Source organism: Diceros bicornis, chromosome 15 (genome assembly GCF_020826845.1).
Source record: "Diceros bicornis minor isolate mBicDic1 chromosome 15, mDicBic1.mat.cur, whole genome shotgun sequence".
NCBI lineage: Eukaryota > Metazoa > Chordata > Mammalia > Perissodactyla > Rhinocerotidae > Diceros > Diceros bicornis.
The window spans coordinates 3,006,567-3,024,739 of NC_080754.1; the positions used below are offsets into that span (position 1 = coordinate 3,006,567).

The following is an 18,173-nucleotide window of genomic DNA, read 5'->3' on the forward strand; positions in this document are numbered from 1 at the left end:
CGGGCGGGCCGGCGGGGGCGCGAGGAGGAGGAACGCGCAGCCGGGGTCGGGGCGGTCCGGGCGGGGTGGGGGCAGGGGGCGGGGCGCGGCCTCAGGTTCCTCCTCCAGGGGCGCGAGGAGGAGGAGCCGCGTAGCCGGGGCCGGGCGGTCGCGGCGGGCCGGGGGCGGGGCGGGGCCGCCGCAGGGCGCAGGGGCGGGGCGGGGCGCGGGCTCCGGTTCCTCCTCAGGGACCCGGGCGGGGGCGGGGCCTAGGTGGGGGCGTGGTCTCGTCGGGCGGGGCGCGGGCCCGGCTCCTCCTCCTCCTCCCTGTCCTACCCCGAGGCGGGCCGGCCGGGCGCGAGGAGGAGCCGCCGCCGGGCCCCTCTGCGCGGTGCCCGGGATGGACTGAGCGCCGGGACGGGGGAGTCGGAGCCCGCGTCGCTCCTGCAGACGGCGCCGGACGGCAGCCGCGGGCCATGTCGGGCGGCCGGAGGCGCGGCGGCGCCCCCTGGCACAGCCTCTCGCGGCTCTTCGGGCCCCGCAGCCCTTCGCGGGACAAGGAGGAGGAGGAGGAGGAGAGGCCGGGCGCCAGCCCGCCGCCCGCTCCGGGCCGGGGCGCCGCCAGGTGGGAGCCGGGGCGTCGGGGCGGGCTCCTGGGCGGCCGCGTCTGTCCCGCTCCCTCCGCTGCGAAGGTCCCTCCGCGCCCGTCCCCTCCCTCGGCTCCTTCCTCTGGGGACGCGGGGACCGGGACGGGCGGCCCCCACCCGGCCCGTGACTCTGCTCCCGTCCACGCCCGCGTCCGCTCCACTTCTGGGGCGAAGCGGGTCCCCGGCTGGCCGTGGTGGGACGCGGTGGGACACGGTGTGATGGGACTCGGCGGTGGGGACACGATGTGATTGGGACACGGTGTGAGGGGACAGGGGGGTGGGACGCGGTGATGGGGACGCGGTGGGATGGGACACGGGGGTAGGACACGGTGATGGGGACGCGGTGTGATGGGACACGGGGGCAGGGCACGGTGATGGGGACGCGGTGGGATGGGACACGGGGGTAGGACACGGTGGTGGGGACACGATGGGATGGGACACGGAGGTGGGACACCGTGATGGGGACGCGGTGGGATGGGACAGGGGGATGGGACGCGGTGGGATGGGACACGGGGGTAGGACACGGTGGTGGGGACGCGATGGGATGGGACACGGAGGTGGGACACCGTGATGGGGACGCGGTGGGATGGGACACGGGGGTAGGACACGGTGATGGGGACGCGGTGGGGTGGGACAGGGGGATGGGACGCGGTGTGAGGGGACACGGGGGTAGGACACGGTGATGGGGACGCGGTGGGATGGGACACGGAGGTGGGACGCCGTGCTGGGGCGGGCGGACGCGATCCCAAGACTGCTCGATCGGGAAAGGTGAAACCTGGGAGCGCCACCCTCGTCTGGTATTTTGCTGTCTTACTGGAATTTTCTCAAAATGCAAGCACCTTGATACCGAGTTCCCGAGACTTCCTCGCAGCGGGAAAACCTGGCTGGCTCTGCTTCCCCGCCTGGACGTGTGAGGGGGGCCGCGTCTGTCTCCCCCCGTCCTCGGAGGCGTCTGCCCCTCGCTCGCACGGGCAGGACCCGGCGGTCTTGGTTTCAGGAGTGTATACGGGTCCCTCTCACAGTCTTTTCTCCCTCCACCTGCTGTAAAATTCCCTTTTCTTTAGACGAGTCCCATTAAAAGCCCCGTTCCTGAGTCTTTTCGTCCGTCCGGAGAGTTAAGTGAAATACACCCCGCGGATGCAAACTTTGGTTGAGGAGAGCGCGGGGAAGCCGAGCCCCCGCCGACTGGGGGCGCTCCAGGAGGTTCCACAGACTTCGTGCAGGGCTTCCGGGAAAGGGGTCTGGGCTGTGCCTTCAGCGTTCGGGTTCCGTGGTTTGATGCTAGTCGGCTGGGTGTTCCTCAGTTTCCCTGCTTGTGAGACATTTCCAGTCTGACCGTCTGTTGAAGAAGCACCGCATCTTCCCAGGAAAGCTCCTGCTGTAAGTGGGAAACTTCTCCCGGGAAGCTTCAGCTATTACTGCCCTGACTGTTAAAGAGAGGATTTAAAATTCAAAGTTACACAGTAGTTAAAAATAGTTTTGAAGTCTGACAGGGCTCCACTAGAGTGTCCGGTCCGCTGGCGTGCGCAGACAACCGGTGGACAGCAACACTGACAACCTTGGGTAATGTGGCAGCCGTGTTGAAAAGAAATCCCAAGTACTCTCAGCAACGCTGGAAATCTGAGTCAGTGTTAGAAAGGAATAGGCAGGCCAATTTCAGGTTCATGCCAGAATTGTCCTGAACCCCTGCCTGCTTTCCTGCCCCATTTTGGCTTTTTAAGGCACTTATCAAATCTAATCTCATCTCTCTCTGGGGCTAACCACTCTAGCAACTAGTCTCCTGTCTACCTACCACTTCTCTATTCTCCTCTCCAGATGGGCTCACAGTGTGGCTTTTTGACAATGAAAATGTTAAATATGCTTCTATGAACACTAATTTTGTCTTCATCTTGTTTGGGACTTGCCAGATGTTAAGGGGATAGCAGATAATCCTTTGCGTGGGTGTTTTACCTTGTAAATGAACTTAAATCTTTCTTTTCAAGGATATAAACACAAAGCCTTCGCTGAAAGTTTAATGAAACAAATGGAAACACTCAGTAGTACCGAATGTGCTAGTAACACAACACCCTGGTGTTAACAAGATTGGAAACAGAATTGCAGTTTTTCACTGTGATCTTATTTCAAAATGAAAGGCCATTTTGGCTGTTTCTCTTAGAGGCAGTAAAAACTTAGAGTTTTAATGGGAGCCCGATTTACCTTTTGTACTGGTGACTTTAGATGAGGGGAGTCGGTTCAGCAGACTCGCAGTGCTTGGTTGGTAGGGATGTAAAGTTGGCTGAGAAAAGGGTCCTTTTTCTCAAGAAACTGAGAAGCTGAGGAGACCACTTGAAAACAGTAATATTAGCACCTTTCGTGTATCTAGCACTTTACAATTTACAAAGTACTTTTAATAATATAATTATACTTAAGGTTGGACAAATCTATGTATATGATCAGTATCCTCCTTTTACTGTAAAAAACAGAGTTAAAGAAACTTGCCCAAAGTCACATCGCTACTTTTCAGTTAATGAACAAGTATGAAGTCCTATGCTGTGCCTGCAGCTCTGAGGTCCCTTAACATTCATTAAGGATTAGTGTCTGCATTCTGATTTTTCAGTGTACTTGAAAGGAAGTGAAATGCATTCTCCCAAACTTGTGTTGTACAGTCTCCTTTTTTGCGCTCCCAGTGTTGACTTATGTGAATTTTATTATGTAACTTATGGGGGTACAAATACAAGATGGGACATAAATTCCTTAAGAACAGAATTCTTTAACAATTCCTTAAGAACAGAATTAAAAATTGAACACAAACATAACCACAAGACCAGGAAAAGTCAAATTTACAGCATTATCCTGACAGCTGTTTTCTGGCTACTCACAAAATGCATATGGTACCAGTGGGACGAACACGGTGTCTTTGGGGGTCACCATGACTGCATTACTCTGTATCAGGCCATGATTCAGGTTTTCCAATATTCCCCTATTGAACTACAGGAAAACCTTGGCGTTTATGGCGTACTATAAGTTATTTGGGCTTCCTTTGGTGTGAACACGTTGTTTATGTATTGAGTTTACTGTTCTAGTCTCATTAACCTTCGGCAATTAAAGAAGGCCTGTTAGCAACAACACTGTTGTGTATACAAGTATGGTGTGGGCACTTGAATTGCTTGTCAGTACTCACATCTTGGGTGGTTGACCAGACCCAGGAAGTGCTTATATTAATTTATTTTAGACTATAAAGACATGAAAACTGCAACTAAATTCCAAGTTCTATGGATCCCGGTTTGAGAATCACTGCTATAATGTTTAGCCCAGTGTATGAGCACACAAGAAACAGACTCATTAGAAGTGATAGGGGAGAGCAGGGAGGGCTTCCTGGTTGAGGTGGTTTTACCTGGGCCTTCACAGCATTGGTGTTGTTTCAACAGTTAGAGAACTTAGGAAGATAGAACTAGGGAACAGGTCTTCTAGGCTGAGCAAAGGCCTACAGGGGGCTATGATCTGTTGGGGGCTATATATGTTAGTGGGACAGAGGGAAAGAGGCAGTAAGAAAGTTGCGTGGGAGCTGGGTCATCAAGGTCTCTAGACAGAATGTTTGGCTCTTGATTTAAAGGTTAGAGAATTTTTGTGCAAGCCTGTTAAGCAGATACTGCTAAAATGTGTAATTTGGAGGATATGTGCCTTCTGATTTTCTCCACTTTGAGAAATGATTGCTCACTTTTCTTTGCTGTATCACACATGACGCACCTGTTTAAGATGAGCTCCGTGCAAGGTTTGTAACTCAGGAGTGGGTAGAAAGGTGAGAAGAACATTTGTCGAGGACTGACTATCCACTTACTCCTGGGCCGGGGACTTCTACTTGCAGCATCTCATTAAAGCCTCACCCTCAGCCTGGAAGGGTGGTATGCTTATCACTATTCTGACAGTTGAGGAAACAGGGCCGGAGAGTGGTAGACCCTGTTGGCATCTTGGGTGGAACAACTCTTTGTTGAACTGGACTCTCCTGTCCTTTGCAGGACTTTTGGCATCTGTGACCCTGCCCACTAATTGCCAGTAGCATCCTCCTGTTATGGGGATAACCCAAAACACCTCTAGGGAGGTGGGCAGGAGGGAGGATGATTTACCGCAGTCATGACAGGACTAAGTGTCAGGGTGAGGTTTGAACTTGGGTTTCTCTGACTCCAAAGCTCTGATTCTTGTTTCCACACCGTCCTGCCCACTGCCCTTCTGAACTGTGTTCCTTCAAAACACAGTTGAACCTGTAAGCAAATTGTTCCTTTCCTTCGTTCCAGAATGGGTGGCAATGTGGCTCGTTTCAGATATATTCTTTTTGGGTGTTCCTTTGAGTGTTCCAGTATAGTGTTATTGATAGAAATAAGGTAAGACAGGACCACAAGACCCAAGGACAGGAGCTGTGTCTTATTCATCTTGGTGTCCCCTTTACCTGGCTCAGGTGAGGAGTGTCTCTGTTTGTTGATGGCCATTAAAGCACTTATTAGTGGTTTTCAACTGGGGGTAGGATACCACCGCCCTTGAAGTAGGCATTTAGAAACATGGGGGATCTTAAATGTCTTTAGACTATTTGGCTCTCAAAGTTCAGAAAATTTTTGCTTGTCACTGTGGCCGAGGGTGTTAAGTGGGTGATGCTAATGGCTTATTGTGCAGGAGATGGTCTCATAAAACATGTCACTAGTGCCCTGATGCGTGAGAGCTCTTGGCCTTCAAGTTAAAGTGCCAGTGTTGACCGCAGCGTCAGTTATGTGAGGAAAGGGAGCTTTATTCTCTGAATTTTCATAGTGACTGTATTTTCATTGATTCAAAAGCACTGTAGGAAATAATTGGTAACTAGGTTAGTTGAATAGGAAGGAGATACCTGTGTGGTGCTGAAGGACCACATCAGCAGTTCATGCCTGCAGTAATGTAGATGACTGGAAAATTCCAGAAGGCCTCAGCGGTGTGTATTTTCTGAGAATCTTGAGCTCCACGCTAATAGAAAGCACAGAACCTACTCCTGGCAGCAGAGTAGAAATATAGACTGTTTTAGGGTGTTGAAACCATACTTTTTTTCAAGTGAGATTTCTGTCTTTTGGGTTTAACAGGGTGTCTGGCAGATGGCTAATCGGGGGATTCTGTTTCTTGCAGGGCAAGTTACAGAAAACTAACTCAATCGTACACTCTAACTGTGTTAGAGTTGCAAGTATACCTCAAATTGGCCGGCAATAAATTTATATAATCAGAACTTGTCATTTTATTACAACAATGATAACATTTTTGGATTCCTTTTTTCATCTCAGAGGAAAATATGTAAAAAGGATAATAGCAAATTTTGTAAAGTAAGAGGAAAATAATATTCCTTTAGACAAAATATTTCACTTTGTAACCAGAGTTCTGATGAAATACAGTGAAGCCCAGATTTACCAGAAATGCCAGTACAACTATGATGGCAAGAAAACATGGCTGATGTAAATTTAACCTCAGGAAAATAATCCAAGTCATCTCCTGAAAAGAGAGGATCAGCGTGAAATAAAAGTTAAAGAAGTCATATTCATTTTGAGTCTGTTCATTCCATAAATTTGAGTGGCTGCTATGTGTCAGGTATGGTGCCAAGCACTGGGGACACAAAGATGAATGAATCACTCAGACTGCCCTCAGAGAGTCGGAAATTAATGGAGGAGATGAACGTGTACATCTCTGTTCTCAAGATGAGCTCATTCTAAGCCAAATGTGTTTTTGTTGTGTGTGACTTGTTTGGTTCATAACACACGCACTGTTTCATGAGAACTTGAGCTTTCAAACTATCTTCTCACGTTATTCACTTCCTCTGAGCATGGTGTGAGAGCACCCTTTGCCAAGCCAGGAGAGGGGGGAGATGTGACCGTAACTGTACCAGCAGTGTGAATGGAGGTGCCTTCCCTCCATCCCTCCTGCTCCTCCTTGACCCCACGGGCTAGGCGAGTCCTGGATGGAGGCAGAAAAGCACCTCCTTTCGGGAGTCATCATTCCAAGTGAGTGGAGACCCTTACACAGAATAGCTTGGTGTTGATAGAGAGACTAGTTGAAGTTTTGTGACCAGAAATAACTCAGTCTTAATGTCTCTTTGGCAGGCCTGAATGGCCACGTAATGAGACAACTCCAGCAGGACTGTCCCTCAGTGTTTAACCCCTGGGGGTATTTAATTGGAAGTATCCCAAAGCAGTGACACAACTGTTTGCTTAGTAAGTGATTTTTTTGCCCTGCAGATTAGTGATGACAAAACTAACCCATTCTTTACTGAGGCCCTGATCAATTCCAAGCCCTGCGCTTAGGGCTTCAAATATATACATTCAGTTAATCCTTAGAGCACCCTTATGAGAGAGGTGTGTTTACTGCATTTTGCAGATCTATAATTTAAGGCTTGGAGAGGTGCAGTAGCTAATCAGAAGTCTGACAGTGTCTGTGCTAGAGTCAGGGGTCGGATTCTCCTTCCTGAATTCAAAGCTTCTAGCATTATGGGACAGCTTCCTCTGCTTTGCTTGGGAAGACCCGTAAAAGAAGGCTGGCCTTAGAAAATGGTTTCCAATGGAAATAAAAGACAATGGCATGCAGCTGGACGTCTGCCCAGATGGCCTGGGTCACTGCTCTGCGCAATAAAGAATTTATAGTCCTGGCAGTTGAAAGAAGGAAAATAAATGTTTATATTTATACAATTCACAAATTTAAACACGTGAAAAAGGTCAGTCTCCAGAAGAGCTACAAATCGAAACTATAGCAAGACACCACATTCCACCTATTTGGTAAACAAAACTTGAATTTGATATGGGGGAACCGGATCTCTCATTCACTACTGGGGGGAGTGTAAATTGATATTCCACTTTGGAGGGAAATATGACAAGTTCTGTCAAGATTACGGATTCCCATCCTCTGACCCTGCAGTCCTCTCTAGGAATTCCATCAGATATATACAATTTACAAAGAGGCCCAGAGTTCTCTATACAAGTCTAGTCATTGCAGTGTTGTTTTAATAGCAAAAGATGAAACAGAGTGGACTAATGGATAAACAGTGATACTACCACATAATGGAATATTACATAGCTATCAAAAAGAATGAGAAAGCTTTTTATGTACTGATAAATATCCCCAAGATACATTAAGTAAGGAAAAAAAGCAAGATGTAAACCATTGTGGATATTGTTCCATTTGTATACAAAAAATTGGAGAGGATAAAATAAAGCTGTTCCTAGTGTTGTGTTAACTATCTTGGGGTATGGAAGACTGGGTGAAGAGATGAGGAACAGGAGGGTGACTGTTCATTTTGTACCTTTTTATGCTTAAATTACGTGAATTATCTATTTCAGAAAAAAATACAAAAAGACTGGTTTAAGACCTGGTGAATATCTGTTTATAAAGGAGGAAAAAACCAAGAGAATTTATGACCCTGAGTTGTCAAAAATTCTCCAAAGAGAGAGGAACCTCATTAACTTGTTCAAGTGAGAAAGTTATGATTAAGGCTATAAATAAATATAAATAATTTATAATGCAGAGTAATTTGATATTTTGACACTTTCTACAAGTATGAATGTGGCTTATGTATTATTAATCTATAGTATGAAACTGGGTGGAGTTAACAGAGCCTCAAAAATATCACCTCCTTTCTGTGAGGTCACCTGTCATCTGCTTGAGTAACAGTGTGACTCTGGGAAGGTCATTGGCCCTCTCAGAGTCTTTTGTTATAAGTGAGGGAGATGGCGTCATCTCTAAGGTCTCTTCCAGCTGTAGCATACCAGCCAAAACTCCGTAGGGTAATAGGTGTCTACAAAATAAAGAAACATGCCTTATGGCTTAGGAAGACGCGTTTTACTGGAAAAGTCACATACGAAAGTGCGTTGGTTAACTCCCCTACGTGATCCTAAGATTTCGATGCTTTGTCTGAAACGTCACCAGGGTTTAAGAGGAAGGCATTTAGCACCCCTCGTGCCAGGCACTGTGCTCAGCTCTGGGAATCCAGCAGGGAACCAGATGCAGCGTGGTCTTTGGTTCAGCACTCATGTGGTTTTATGAGGAAGGCAGACATAGCACAATCTTTCCTCTCCTGAAATAGTGACAAGGTGACATGGGGGCTGTAGGAGCATTTAACAGGTGTGGGCCCATTTCTGAGACTCTCAGAGGAAGTTGTTTTAATCTCATTTAAGCTGTTTCTTCTGATATTTCTATACATGTATCTAAATAATACTTTACGATTCTTTCTTGGTTTATAAACTTTAGACTTCTGGTTATGGTAGATGAAGACAGCTATCTTACACCTCTTCCCACTTTCCTTTACCCATCCAGCCAAAATAATTGTTATAGTTTTAGGATTTAATCAAAAGCCAATCTTTAGATGTTTATGAAATAGAGTTTTGGTTTCACTGGTACAACATGCTTTTTTTTGTTTTTTGTTTTAGTGAGGAAGACTGGCCCTGAGCTAACACCTATTGCCATCTTCCTCTTTTTGCTGAGGAAGAGTGGCCCTGGGCTAGCATCTGTGCCAATCTTCCTCTATTTTGTATGTGAGATGCCACCACAGCATGGCTTGATGAGTGGTGTAGGTCCGTGCCCGGGATCCAAACCTGTGAACCCCAGGCTGCTGAAGCAGAGTGTGCCAAACCTAACCACTGCGCCACCGGCCCGGCCCCACAACATGCTTTTGAAGGAGCAGATCTTTCATATGTCCTTTATTACTAGTAGCATAAATGACAGTGCCTGAAATGACATGAAATGGTATTTGGGTGCTCTCACAAATGCTAGTTTCTTATAATTTCTGCAAGATATATGTTAGGAATTTCTGCTTTACTTTTTGAATTAAAATTTATACAAAATGTGGATACTACCTTATGTCAGATTCTAATTTTATGTAACTGCTATACTTCTTATGACAGGGAATGAAATATTGTGAATTTCACATTTTGATAACTGGGAACAGCTTAGATGACATGCAGACCCTCAGCCCTTATTGTTGTGGCTGTCAGAGCACCCGGAGTGTGCCTTGGGTGGAAGGCAGCCTTGTGCTACCTCAGTCGATGCTGAAACGTGTGCTGTGATCGTTTGGATTGTTTCATTGTTCTAGGTGGGCAGATAAGGATCTTATTTGGCAATGTGGTATATACTATGATACAAAGACATTACCATTGTGTAATATTTGTAGTATTCATGTTTTGCTATTTGTCTGTTCTAAATTCATTGCTTACATTTTTCACTAATTTGTTTTTACTTGTTTTTTAAAATCAGCTACAATACTTTGTAGTTTTTTGCCTTTTTAATAGTAATATATGCTTTTGTAAAACAGGTATAAAATTATAGAAAATCAGCACAACAAATTAAAGAAAACAAGCACAACTCTAACCCTCCCCACTCAGAGATAAGTGCTATTCTTCTACATCATTTCTCATGTGGATGTCTACATCTATACACATTTTTACAAGTAAAAGTGCTCATCAGGATTTTGAAACTTGAATTTTTTTCACTTAAGAATGGTGCTTTAGCATTTTCTAGATAGTACCTTTATTTATACAAATTATAAAATTAATTTTATATGTAACCCTTATAAAAATCTTAGCTGTGTCATCACTTTTCAGAATCTAGTTGGAATATCTGAATATGTCTCTGCTTGCAATATTCTAATGGGAGAGGGCAGAAAACAAATTATATAAATTAATGTATAATGTGCTTTGAATAAAAGAAAGTCAAGTGAAGGATTGGGGCACGATGGAGGTAATGACTCTGGAGTAGGGTGTAGACAGGATGCTCATGAAAGGCCTCTCTGTTGGATAACATTTGAGCAAAGACCAGCAGGATATTTGGGAGTGGGACATGAACAAATCTGAGGAAGGAACTTTCCAGGTGGAGGGAACAGCCAGTTCCAAGGTGCTGAGGTAGGATCCTGTTGGCACAGATGCCAGAGTGGGCAAAGACAACTGAATGGAAGGGAGGGTGGGTGTTGATGACGTGTAGAAGGAGCCAGGATTCAGATGAGGTAGACCTCGGTAAGGAGTTGAGATGATAAAATTCACTTTTCGAAAGCATCACTAGGGCATGGGTTTATGTACGTGTATATAGTTTGTATATTCTCACATAGATTGTTGGTTTTTCAGTGTCTGGAAGAATTTACAGAGGAGGAAGGATTTGAGTTGGAGGTTGAAGGTGAGGTTGGCCTTGGTCAGGCTCTGGGAAGGCACAGTCTCCCTGTCCTTGGACCAGTGCCCCTCCCTCAGGGTTTGTTGAATAGTACATGAATGTCCCATTTTAGAAGGCAGCGCGAATACTGTTTGAGTTCATGTCAACAAGAGCAAGAGGTTCAGGGTGTTGATCATTGTGAGGTGGGTCACACATGTTCAGAATCTGAAGGTCTGAGTCGAGGACTTTGGGAGAAAGAGGCAGTCACTGATGTCACATATAGGCAGGCACTTCACGTACACATCAGACTGCTAAGATTCTCTGTATAGCCTGTGGTTGAACGTAATTATGGTTCTTGTTTTGGGGGCATGAGATGGGGGAGAGGAAGTAAATCAGCTTCCAGGCAGATCCATAAATTACAGGAGAGGGCAAGGACTGTCAGAGAGTCGAAGATTGCAAAGGAGCAGAGCTTCATAATTGTGTCTGTTACTTTCCCTCCCTTTTCCTGATCTTTCTCCAAAGAGTTCTGAGACTCAAATGCCAGATGTGTGAGCTAAAATACATGCTGTTGACTGTCTTAAAATTGCAGCTTTTAGTTACCTTTTAATTTGAACCCCAGAAATAGTACAATAACCACCTGTTTTATATTCTGTTAATGGTCATTAAAAAAATACAAGTGCTCCTCTACCACCAGCAGTCCCGGTTTATGAATGGACAGTTTTTCAGATGGTTGTTTGTAAATCATTGGTGTGGAACTCTGTCTTTATCTGCATAGAAGCAGGGTTGGATATGCTGGGTGGGGCACCAGGCCAGTTCACAAAAGGCAGTTTGATCCATAAGGTGCCTGCAGGAATGAAGAACTCTAGGCTTGTCATGTGAAGCTGTGTTTCTAAGAAAAAATCCACAAGGTAGTGTAGGTGGCCCCCAAAGCGTGAGCGGACCCTTGAGGGGAGTTTGGGGATAAAGTCCTTACTGTATTTAAGGACCTAAGTGAGGGCTGAGAGGGTGGACTCTAAGGGAATAGAGGACAGGCCTGGACGTGGCCCCAGTAACTTTGAAATAAGGGGCAGTAGCAGTTTCTGCCTTTTTGTCATAATACCCTGGTATTAATTTTGACTCTGAATTGATTTCTTGGTCATAGTCTCTCTTCCTTTACCACAAAAGCCTCAAGGTTAGTCTACCTGTTTGTTTTTCCACTCACCCTGCTACTGGAGGATCATAAAGGTTTTAGATCTGGCAGAGAGCTGGTCTGACCCTTTTAATTTACATCTTTGAAAAATCAGATCCAGACAGGTGCATTTTGACTATAGTGCCTTTGTCCCGAAGGTGCTGTCCTGAAACAGACATAAGTCCATTTTGAGTTTTTTTGCACAGCATTTTGCTACTTATGGCATTGGGAAAGGGAGTGAGTAGGGAAAAGACCCCTTCTTGTTCCATGTTATTTTTCATATAGTCCTCTAAAGTGAGGTCACACCTGGAGGACTGAAGTATGACTTGATCACATTCCAAGGGCAGGCCAGATTCTGGCTGCTTTTAGGGTTTCATCACAAGAGTTATGTCAAGTGGGCTCTGAGATGAGGAGCAGTGTGCCAGGAAGGGAGGCCTAGTGAAGTTGTGGTAGAGAGGGGCGTGCTGCTTAGTGGACCATGCTTCTGGAACCAGCAGTTTTGTTAGTGGGGAAGAGAAAATGATAGACAGATGTGCTCTGATTCTCTTTCCCTGTCCTCAACAATATTGCTGGTTCCTCTACTGCAGAACACACCTTGTCCAGTGGAAGTGAAAATCAAGAGTGGGAAGATCATTTTAGGCAGCATCAGGCTGAGAGGGGTGGAGGGGAACAAGAAAAGGGAAATCCTCAGCAGAAGACCCTGGGAAAGGTAGAAGGTCCCTGTGGATAGAGAATTGGGGTGATGGTTTAGATGTCAGGGTATTCCCAAATCAGGGGCTAACTTCTATTAAGTGACCCTGTATTTGGGAATGCTCAGAATTACTGCCAATGATGTCATCAGCACCCAAGATTGCCTCCTTTCTGGAAATGGCAAGAAATCATAGCCTCCTGCATCCAAAGGGAAGTGGGCAAGCCTCTGAAAGGCAGTTACGGGAGCGTATTCAGTTCTTTAACATTTCCAGATTTTTCTGATGCAGCCTCAGTAATGATGTGTGAGAGGAAAGCAGTAGGAGGCAGTCCCCAGCAGCTGTGTTCCACGACAGGAGGAGTGAAGAGCTTGGTTCTCCCTCCCTGTGCCCCCACCCCTCTCCTCCATGTAGGCTGTTCCTGCGTGTCTGTCCCTTGACCACCTGGAAGCTGCATTCTCACCATGTGAGGAACTGACTCTGGAAGGGCCCAGCAGAATCCTTGTGCTTTAGTCTGTGGTGTGCACTGAAAGAAGGGCATTTTTTTCTTGGTCCCATGCTGCACTATGATGCTTGGCATGCTCATTAGGGCGCCAACTCTTCGCTGGGGCCAGGAGCTCTGCTGGGCATTGGAGTTGGAAAATGGGTAAGGTCTCATGTGAGAGAGTTCTCGAAATAATTGATACCTACCCTTTAAGTATCAACACTTGACACATTTAAGTAATATTAAGTGGAAATGCCTCTGACCAGATCATTTCTTCACTGTACAACTCTCAGTTGTTGGTTTCAGTTGACTATAGAGAGAGTCTCAGAGGGTCGTAGATCAAGAATGTGGTCTGAAGGCGACCTGCTTCAGAACAACCAGGGAGGGGGAGTCGGTGGTTGGAAATGTGGGTTCCTGGGCCCCACTCCAGGTGGCGTCCTTGACAGTTGGGCCCAGAAGTCTGCCTTATAAACAGTTTCCCAGGTGCTTGTGGTGCCCCTACATAGGGGTTCTGAAGGAGTGAGGGAAGGATTCTGTCTGGTGTGTTGGCTGCTCAACCCCCAGCACCAAGCAGAGTGCCTGGTGCATGGAAAGTGTGCAGTACACAGTTGGGGAGTGAGCGAGTTCTTGTGCCAGTTTTCTGCTTCTGATCCACTATGGGTTAGGGAATCTTGTTAGAATTTAATAAAGAATAAGAGTATAAGATACATTAAGTGACAGGGCAGGGGCTCTCCTTTGTGTGAGTTATTTGAACCCTAGAATGGGAACATGCCCCATTTTTTTCATGGCCAGAGGTTGGTTTTGTCTTATGTCTGGTATAAAGTAGATGCTTAATGGCTGCATGGTGGATTCCTGGTTTTCAGCTAGGGTCTACATAAGGATGCTTCAAAAGTGAGGAGCTTCTGTGTTACTTTGACCTTGATATTTATCTGGGCTATTTTGAAAGATTAATATCCAAAGTTTTGTTAGTGAAATAAGATGAGGCTATTTTGAAACGCAAGGTAGTCTTATTTGTGCCTACGTGTGATTGTGATTCCTGCCCCTCACCCCCTGCCATGAGCAAAATGTGTGCTTTCTAAAAATACTGCTATTGAAATACTCCCATGTCCCTAAGGGGGTTATATGGTGAGAGAACAATAGGAATGAGTTGTTGTATTTCGTGAGGTTTGAGATCATCTGAATTTGAACAGATTTCTCTTTTCCTTGTGTTGAATCTGAGAGGGCCATTCCAACCACTTGAGTCTTTTCTGTTGTTTTTACTAAGCAGGCATCTAAGTGTCCTTTGAGTATTTTTGTCTACTCTATTCTAATTCTTCTGTGTTTTGTTTTTAAATCAACTGAAATGACCTTGTTCCTGTTGAGTAATTTTCTTCCCCAGCCCCACTCCCTCTTTATACCTTTAGAGAAGGATGGTGCAGAATGAGAGTGGATAGTATATTCTTTCAAGCGATTTATGTACTACTTTATTAAGGAAAAAGGCTAATGTCTATTATTACATTGTTCTCAATGGAGCAGTGTTTTCTGAGTAAGGTAAGCAGGCACTCCAAATGGAGAACCTGTTTGTTGATTATTTTATTATTCATTTTCCAAATAATATTTGAGTGCCTTCACAGTGTCAGGCACAGTGCTAGAATGATACAGTTATAGGTCAGTGCTAGAGATGTGCAATAGATATCAGTGCTAGAATGATACAGATGTGAATGATATAGTTTCTGAATTTAATGAGTTCAAATTCTAGTTAGACAAATGGACAACCAACTATTATGATGAAGAGCAGAAATGCACGAGGGCTATCACTGGGTGCAGTGGGAGCACAAAAAATACAGATTAAGCTAGAACTAAATTGTGAAGGCTTAGGAGGTGTGGAGGGTGGGGAAGGATGTTGAAAGGCAGGAGAAGAAAGTGGTTTGCTGGCCTGTGAACTTGGCATATTCTAAGAAGAAGAAGTGGTTCTATGTGACAGGTGTATCTGGCGCCAGGCCATGAATAACCTTCTGTATCTGTACTAAGGACTGTTCATTTTATTCATCACCTACTAGAGATTTGCTGAAGGATTTTTTGAACAAGAGTGTGTCATGATCAGATTAATGCTAACTGTGACAGGAAGAATGGATTGAAGCAGAGAGATCCTGAGGATGCCAGAGACCAATTAAGAAGAGACTCTAGTGATCTAGAAAAAAAGTGGGGAAAGCTTTAATTGAAGCAGTGATTTTTATAACTAAACCAAAATTTCAGAATGTGTTGTTTGCTTTAAAACTCAACACATTTTGAAATTTGGTTTAGCAATAAGATTCATGAAATTTAACATAGGATATAAGTTTCGGAAAGTTATAAAGTGTCAAGTATTACTTCTTTTGGTGATTTCAGCTTTAAATCCTTCAGTTGTTTGCTCAATACGAAATATTTATGTGCTGACTTACCACTGTGTCTTTCTGGCTTTTTGTGTGTGTTTGTAGTGTGGGAGTAATTACGGCCTCTTAGAAATACTGAGTTCTGCCTTGATCCCATGGACGTAGAGCTGCATTTTCTGCAAAGCTTTTGTATTAGAAAAGAAACTTTTACCATTTTTGTTTACGATCTCACTAAGGTAGTGAGTTTATAGAAAGCCCTGTAAACACTCCAAATAAGTGGAATTTCAGGAATTTTGAAGCAAGAACTAGGAGACTAACACTAAATACTTGTTCAGATAGTTTTTAGGTAGGTCATTCAAAATACATTGTAGTTAAAGGTTATGCTTATAAAGTCATCAAGGTTAGTCCTGTTCTTGATTACGCCCAAGATCCTTATAACATGTTCTTTTTACATGTATGTTGCCAGTCTCTTTTGCTTTATTTGAGCTTAAATAGACCATTATCAATTGATGTTTAATTTAAAAAAACTGAGTGGTAAACAAACTTGTGGCAAAAAATAAGGCTAGTAAAATAGAAAAAAAAAGAGGTAAACACTTTTAAAACAGAAACCAGTTGAGACATTCTTATTTTATAGATATGTATATGTATAAAGTTTCCAATTCGGTGTCTCACGATATTATTTTCTACTTTCGTCCCTAGTTTTTCCTATAGAATTTCCATGTGTTGAACACCTAGCTCACATATTTACGTGCTTGCTTTTCCTGTCGACATTTAAAAGGCTTAAGAGCATGTGTATCTTCTTGGTCCATGTATTCCTGCATAGAGTCTGAGACTTGATGAAATTTTAATCCATTGTATTTTCCAGGTGATCGTGATCTTTCTGCCTTTTCTTTCTGTCTTTTTATCATTACCATTTGTTCCCTGGATAATCTGCATAATTTACTGGATTTATGGATGGAAAGTCTAAGTAGCATAAATTATGTCCTCTCTTCCTGTCCCATCTGATCAGAGCTCTTGACACCTGCTCCTCCCCATTCCATCTACACCCACCACCAGGATTCCATATGTTTTCCCCGCTTCTGGTCGTCCTCCTGTTTTATGCTTGTCCTCCCCCAAAGGCTTCTCGGTGCTAGGAAGACAAGGATCGGATTCTGTAACGGGTCAGGCAGGTTCTTCAAGGCCTGGCATCCACTAACCTCTGGTCTCATTCTCCTCTCTAGCAGGGTTACCTCTGCCTGTCACAAGTCCCTGTGCTCCACTTTTGTATTAAAAACAAATGAGACAAGGTTTCCCGAAAATGCCTTTGTCTCCGTTCCCCCGCCTTGTACTTCCTCTGCCGGGCTTCACCGAGCAGGCAGAATTGCTGCTCCTGTTTGCTCTGTGCTCCCTAGCGTTCTGTTCTTCGGCACTTATAACTTTCACCAGATGTCTTATGGGTCTGTTTGTGTGTCAGTCTCCCCTGCAGACTGCATTGTACAAAGACCCCGGCCTACTTGTTCTTATATCCTTGAGGCCAGGCACAGTCCCCACACGTGGGGGACAGATTATCATGATGATCCTTGGAGTAGAGCTACTTGTTTGGTCTAGGAGTATGAAAATATGAAAACAAGGTAACAGAAACAGAGGTATAAATATTTAGAGCTAACATGTATATGTGCCTAATAGGCACAGTCGTTTATTATGACATCTCACCAGGCATCTGCGGAGGTATTCCAGACAAGATAATTAGAAGTGACTGTCTGGAATATCAGATCCTTAAGATGCCATCTGGGACTCATTTGGGGCTAGATAAGCCTGTATCTATTTTTGACTGTTCCCCCAATTCGCTGGATAACCCTTCATGTTTATAAAAATTTGCTGAGTAGAAATGTATTCCAAATAACACTCCACATAGACATCATAAAAAGATCAGCCTATGGGGAAGCTTAATATAAATGAAATCAAAGAGTGCTAACACTTTCCAAGATGATAGTCATGCATGGTGCTCCGCTGTTCAGGTACATCATTACTGTGATGCTAATTATCAACATGGGAAAATATGATGCATCATGGACTCACAAACATTTCTAAAGCCCGGATGAGCATTTTTGAATGTGTTTTTCAAGTATAGAGATTCAAATCAACATATTCTCAGTATAACATTTTGTATATGAGTACTTCGCACATTGCAGATAAAGGAGTTTTCAATTTTTGCTTTAAACACAGAAACTATATGATTCTAGTACTTCTCTTTTAATTTCAAAAGAAACTCTGGTTTTTGTTTTTCAGGGTTGAAAATGAGCCCATGAGTACAAGTCAGAAAAAGGAAAATGTACTTTCATCAGAAGCAGTAAAGGTATAGTTTTAAATTAATATTATTTTATATCAAGCCCATATTTTTCTTAATTTCTGCTCCTTCTTCTTTTAGATTCTGTCATCTCATTTTACATTTCAAAAAGAACACCATGTCATTACTTGATGTGAATCTCCAGTCCAGCTCTGTGGGACATTTGCATTCTGGGGTGGGGTGGCGAGGAGGAGCGCTCAGGAGTGTAGACGGTGGTGGTCTTATCCCAGCTCGGCCCCCAGCCAGCTGTGTGGCATTAAACTACTTTGTGCCTTAGTTTTCACATCTGTTTATTGGATCACCTGAACTCCACAGTCTCTTTTTCCTAGGAAGTTCTTTGATTTATGTCGTGTTTTCTCAAATGTGGCTGACAACTAATAGTGCTTTTGGGGGTGGAAGTTACTAACATGTTCTCAAATGTCATT

The 18,173-nt window shown here is 44.6% G+C and overlaps 1 protein-coding gene across 6 annotated transcripts in view; it reads left to right on the top strand.

Annotated features, from left to right (window-relative positions):
* Positions 1 to 372: 372 nt before the first annotated feature.
* Positions 373 to 18,173, top strand: part of CRYBG3 (crystallin beta-gamma domain containing 3) — a 95,657-nt gene continuing 77,856 nt past the window's right edge. For 3 of the 6 annotated variants that reach the window (XM_058555644.1, XM_058555645.1, XM_058555649.1), the window contains exons 1-2: positions 374 to 604; positions 17,691 to 17,757. In XM_058555644.1, coding sequence (XP_058411627.1) covers positions 456 to 604; positions 17,691 to 17,757 — 216 coding nt within the window. In that variant the 5' untranslated portion in view covers positions 374 to 455. Of the gene's footprint in view, positions 605 to 1,383; positions 2,007 to 13,947; positions 14,602 to 17,690; positions 17,758 to 18,173 lie in introns of those variants that run through there. The other 3 variants (XM_058555651.1, XM_058555647.1, XM_058555648.1) reach the window with 3 other exon arrangements.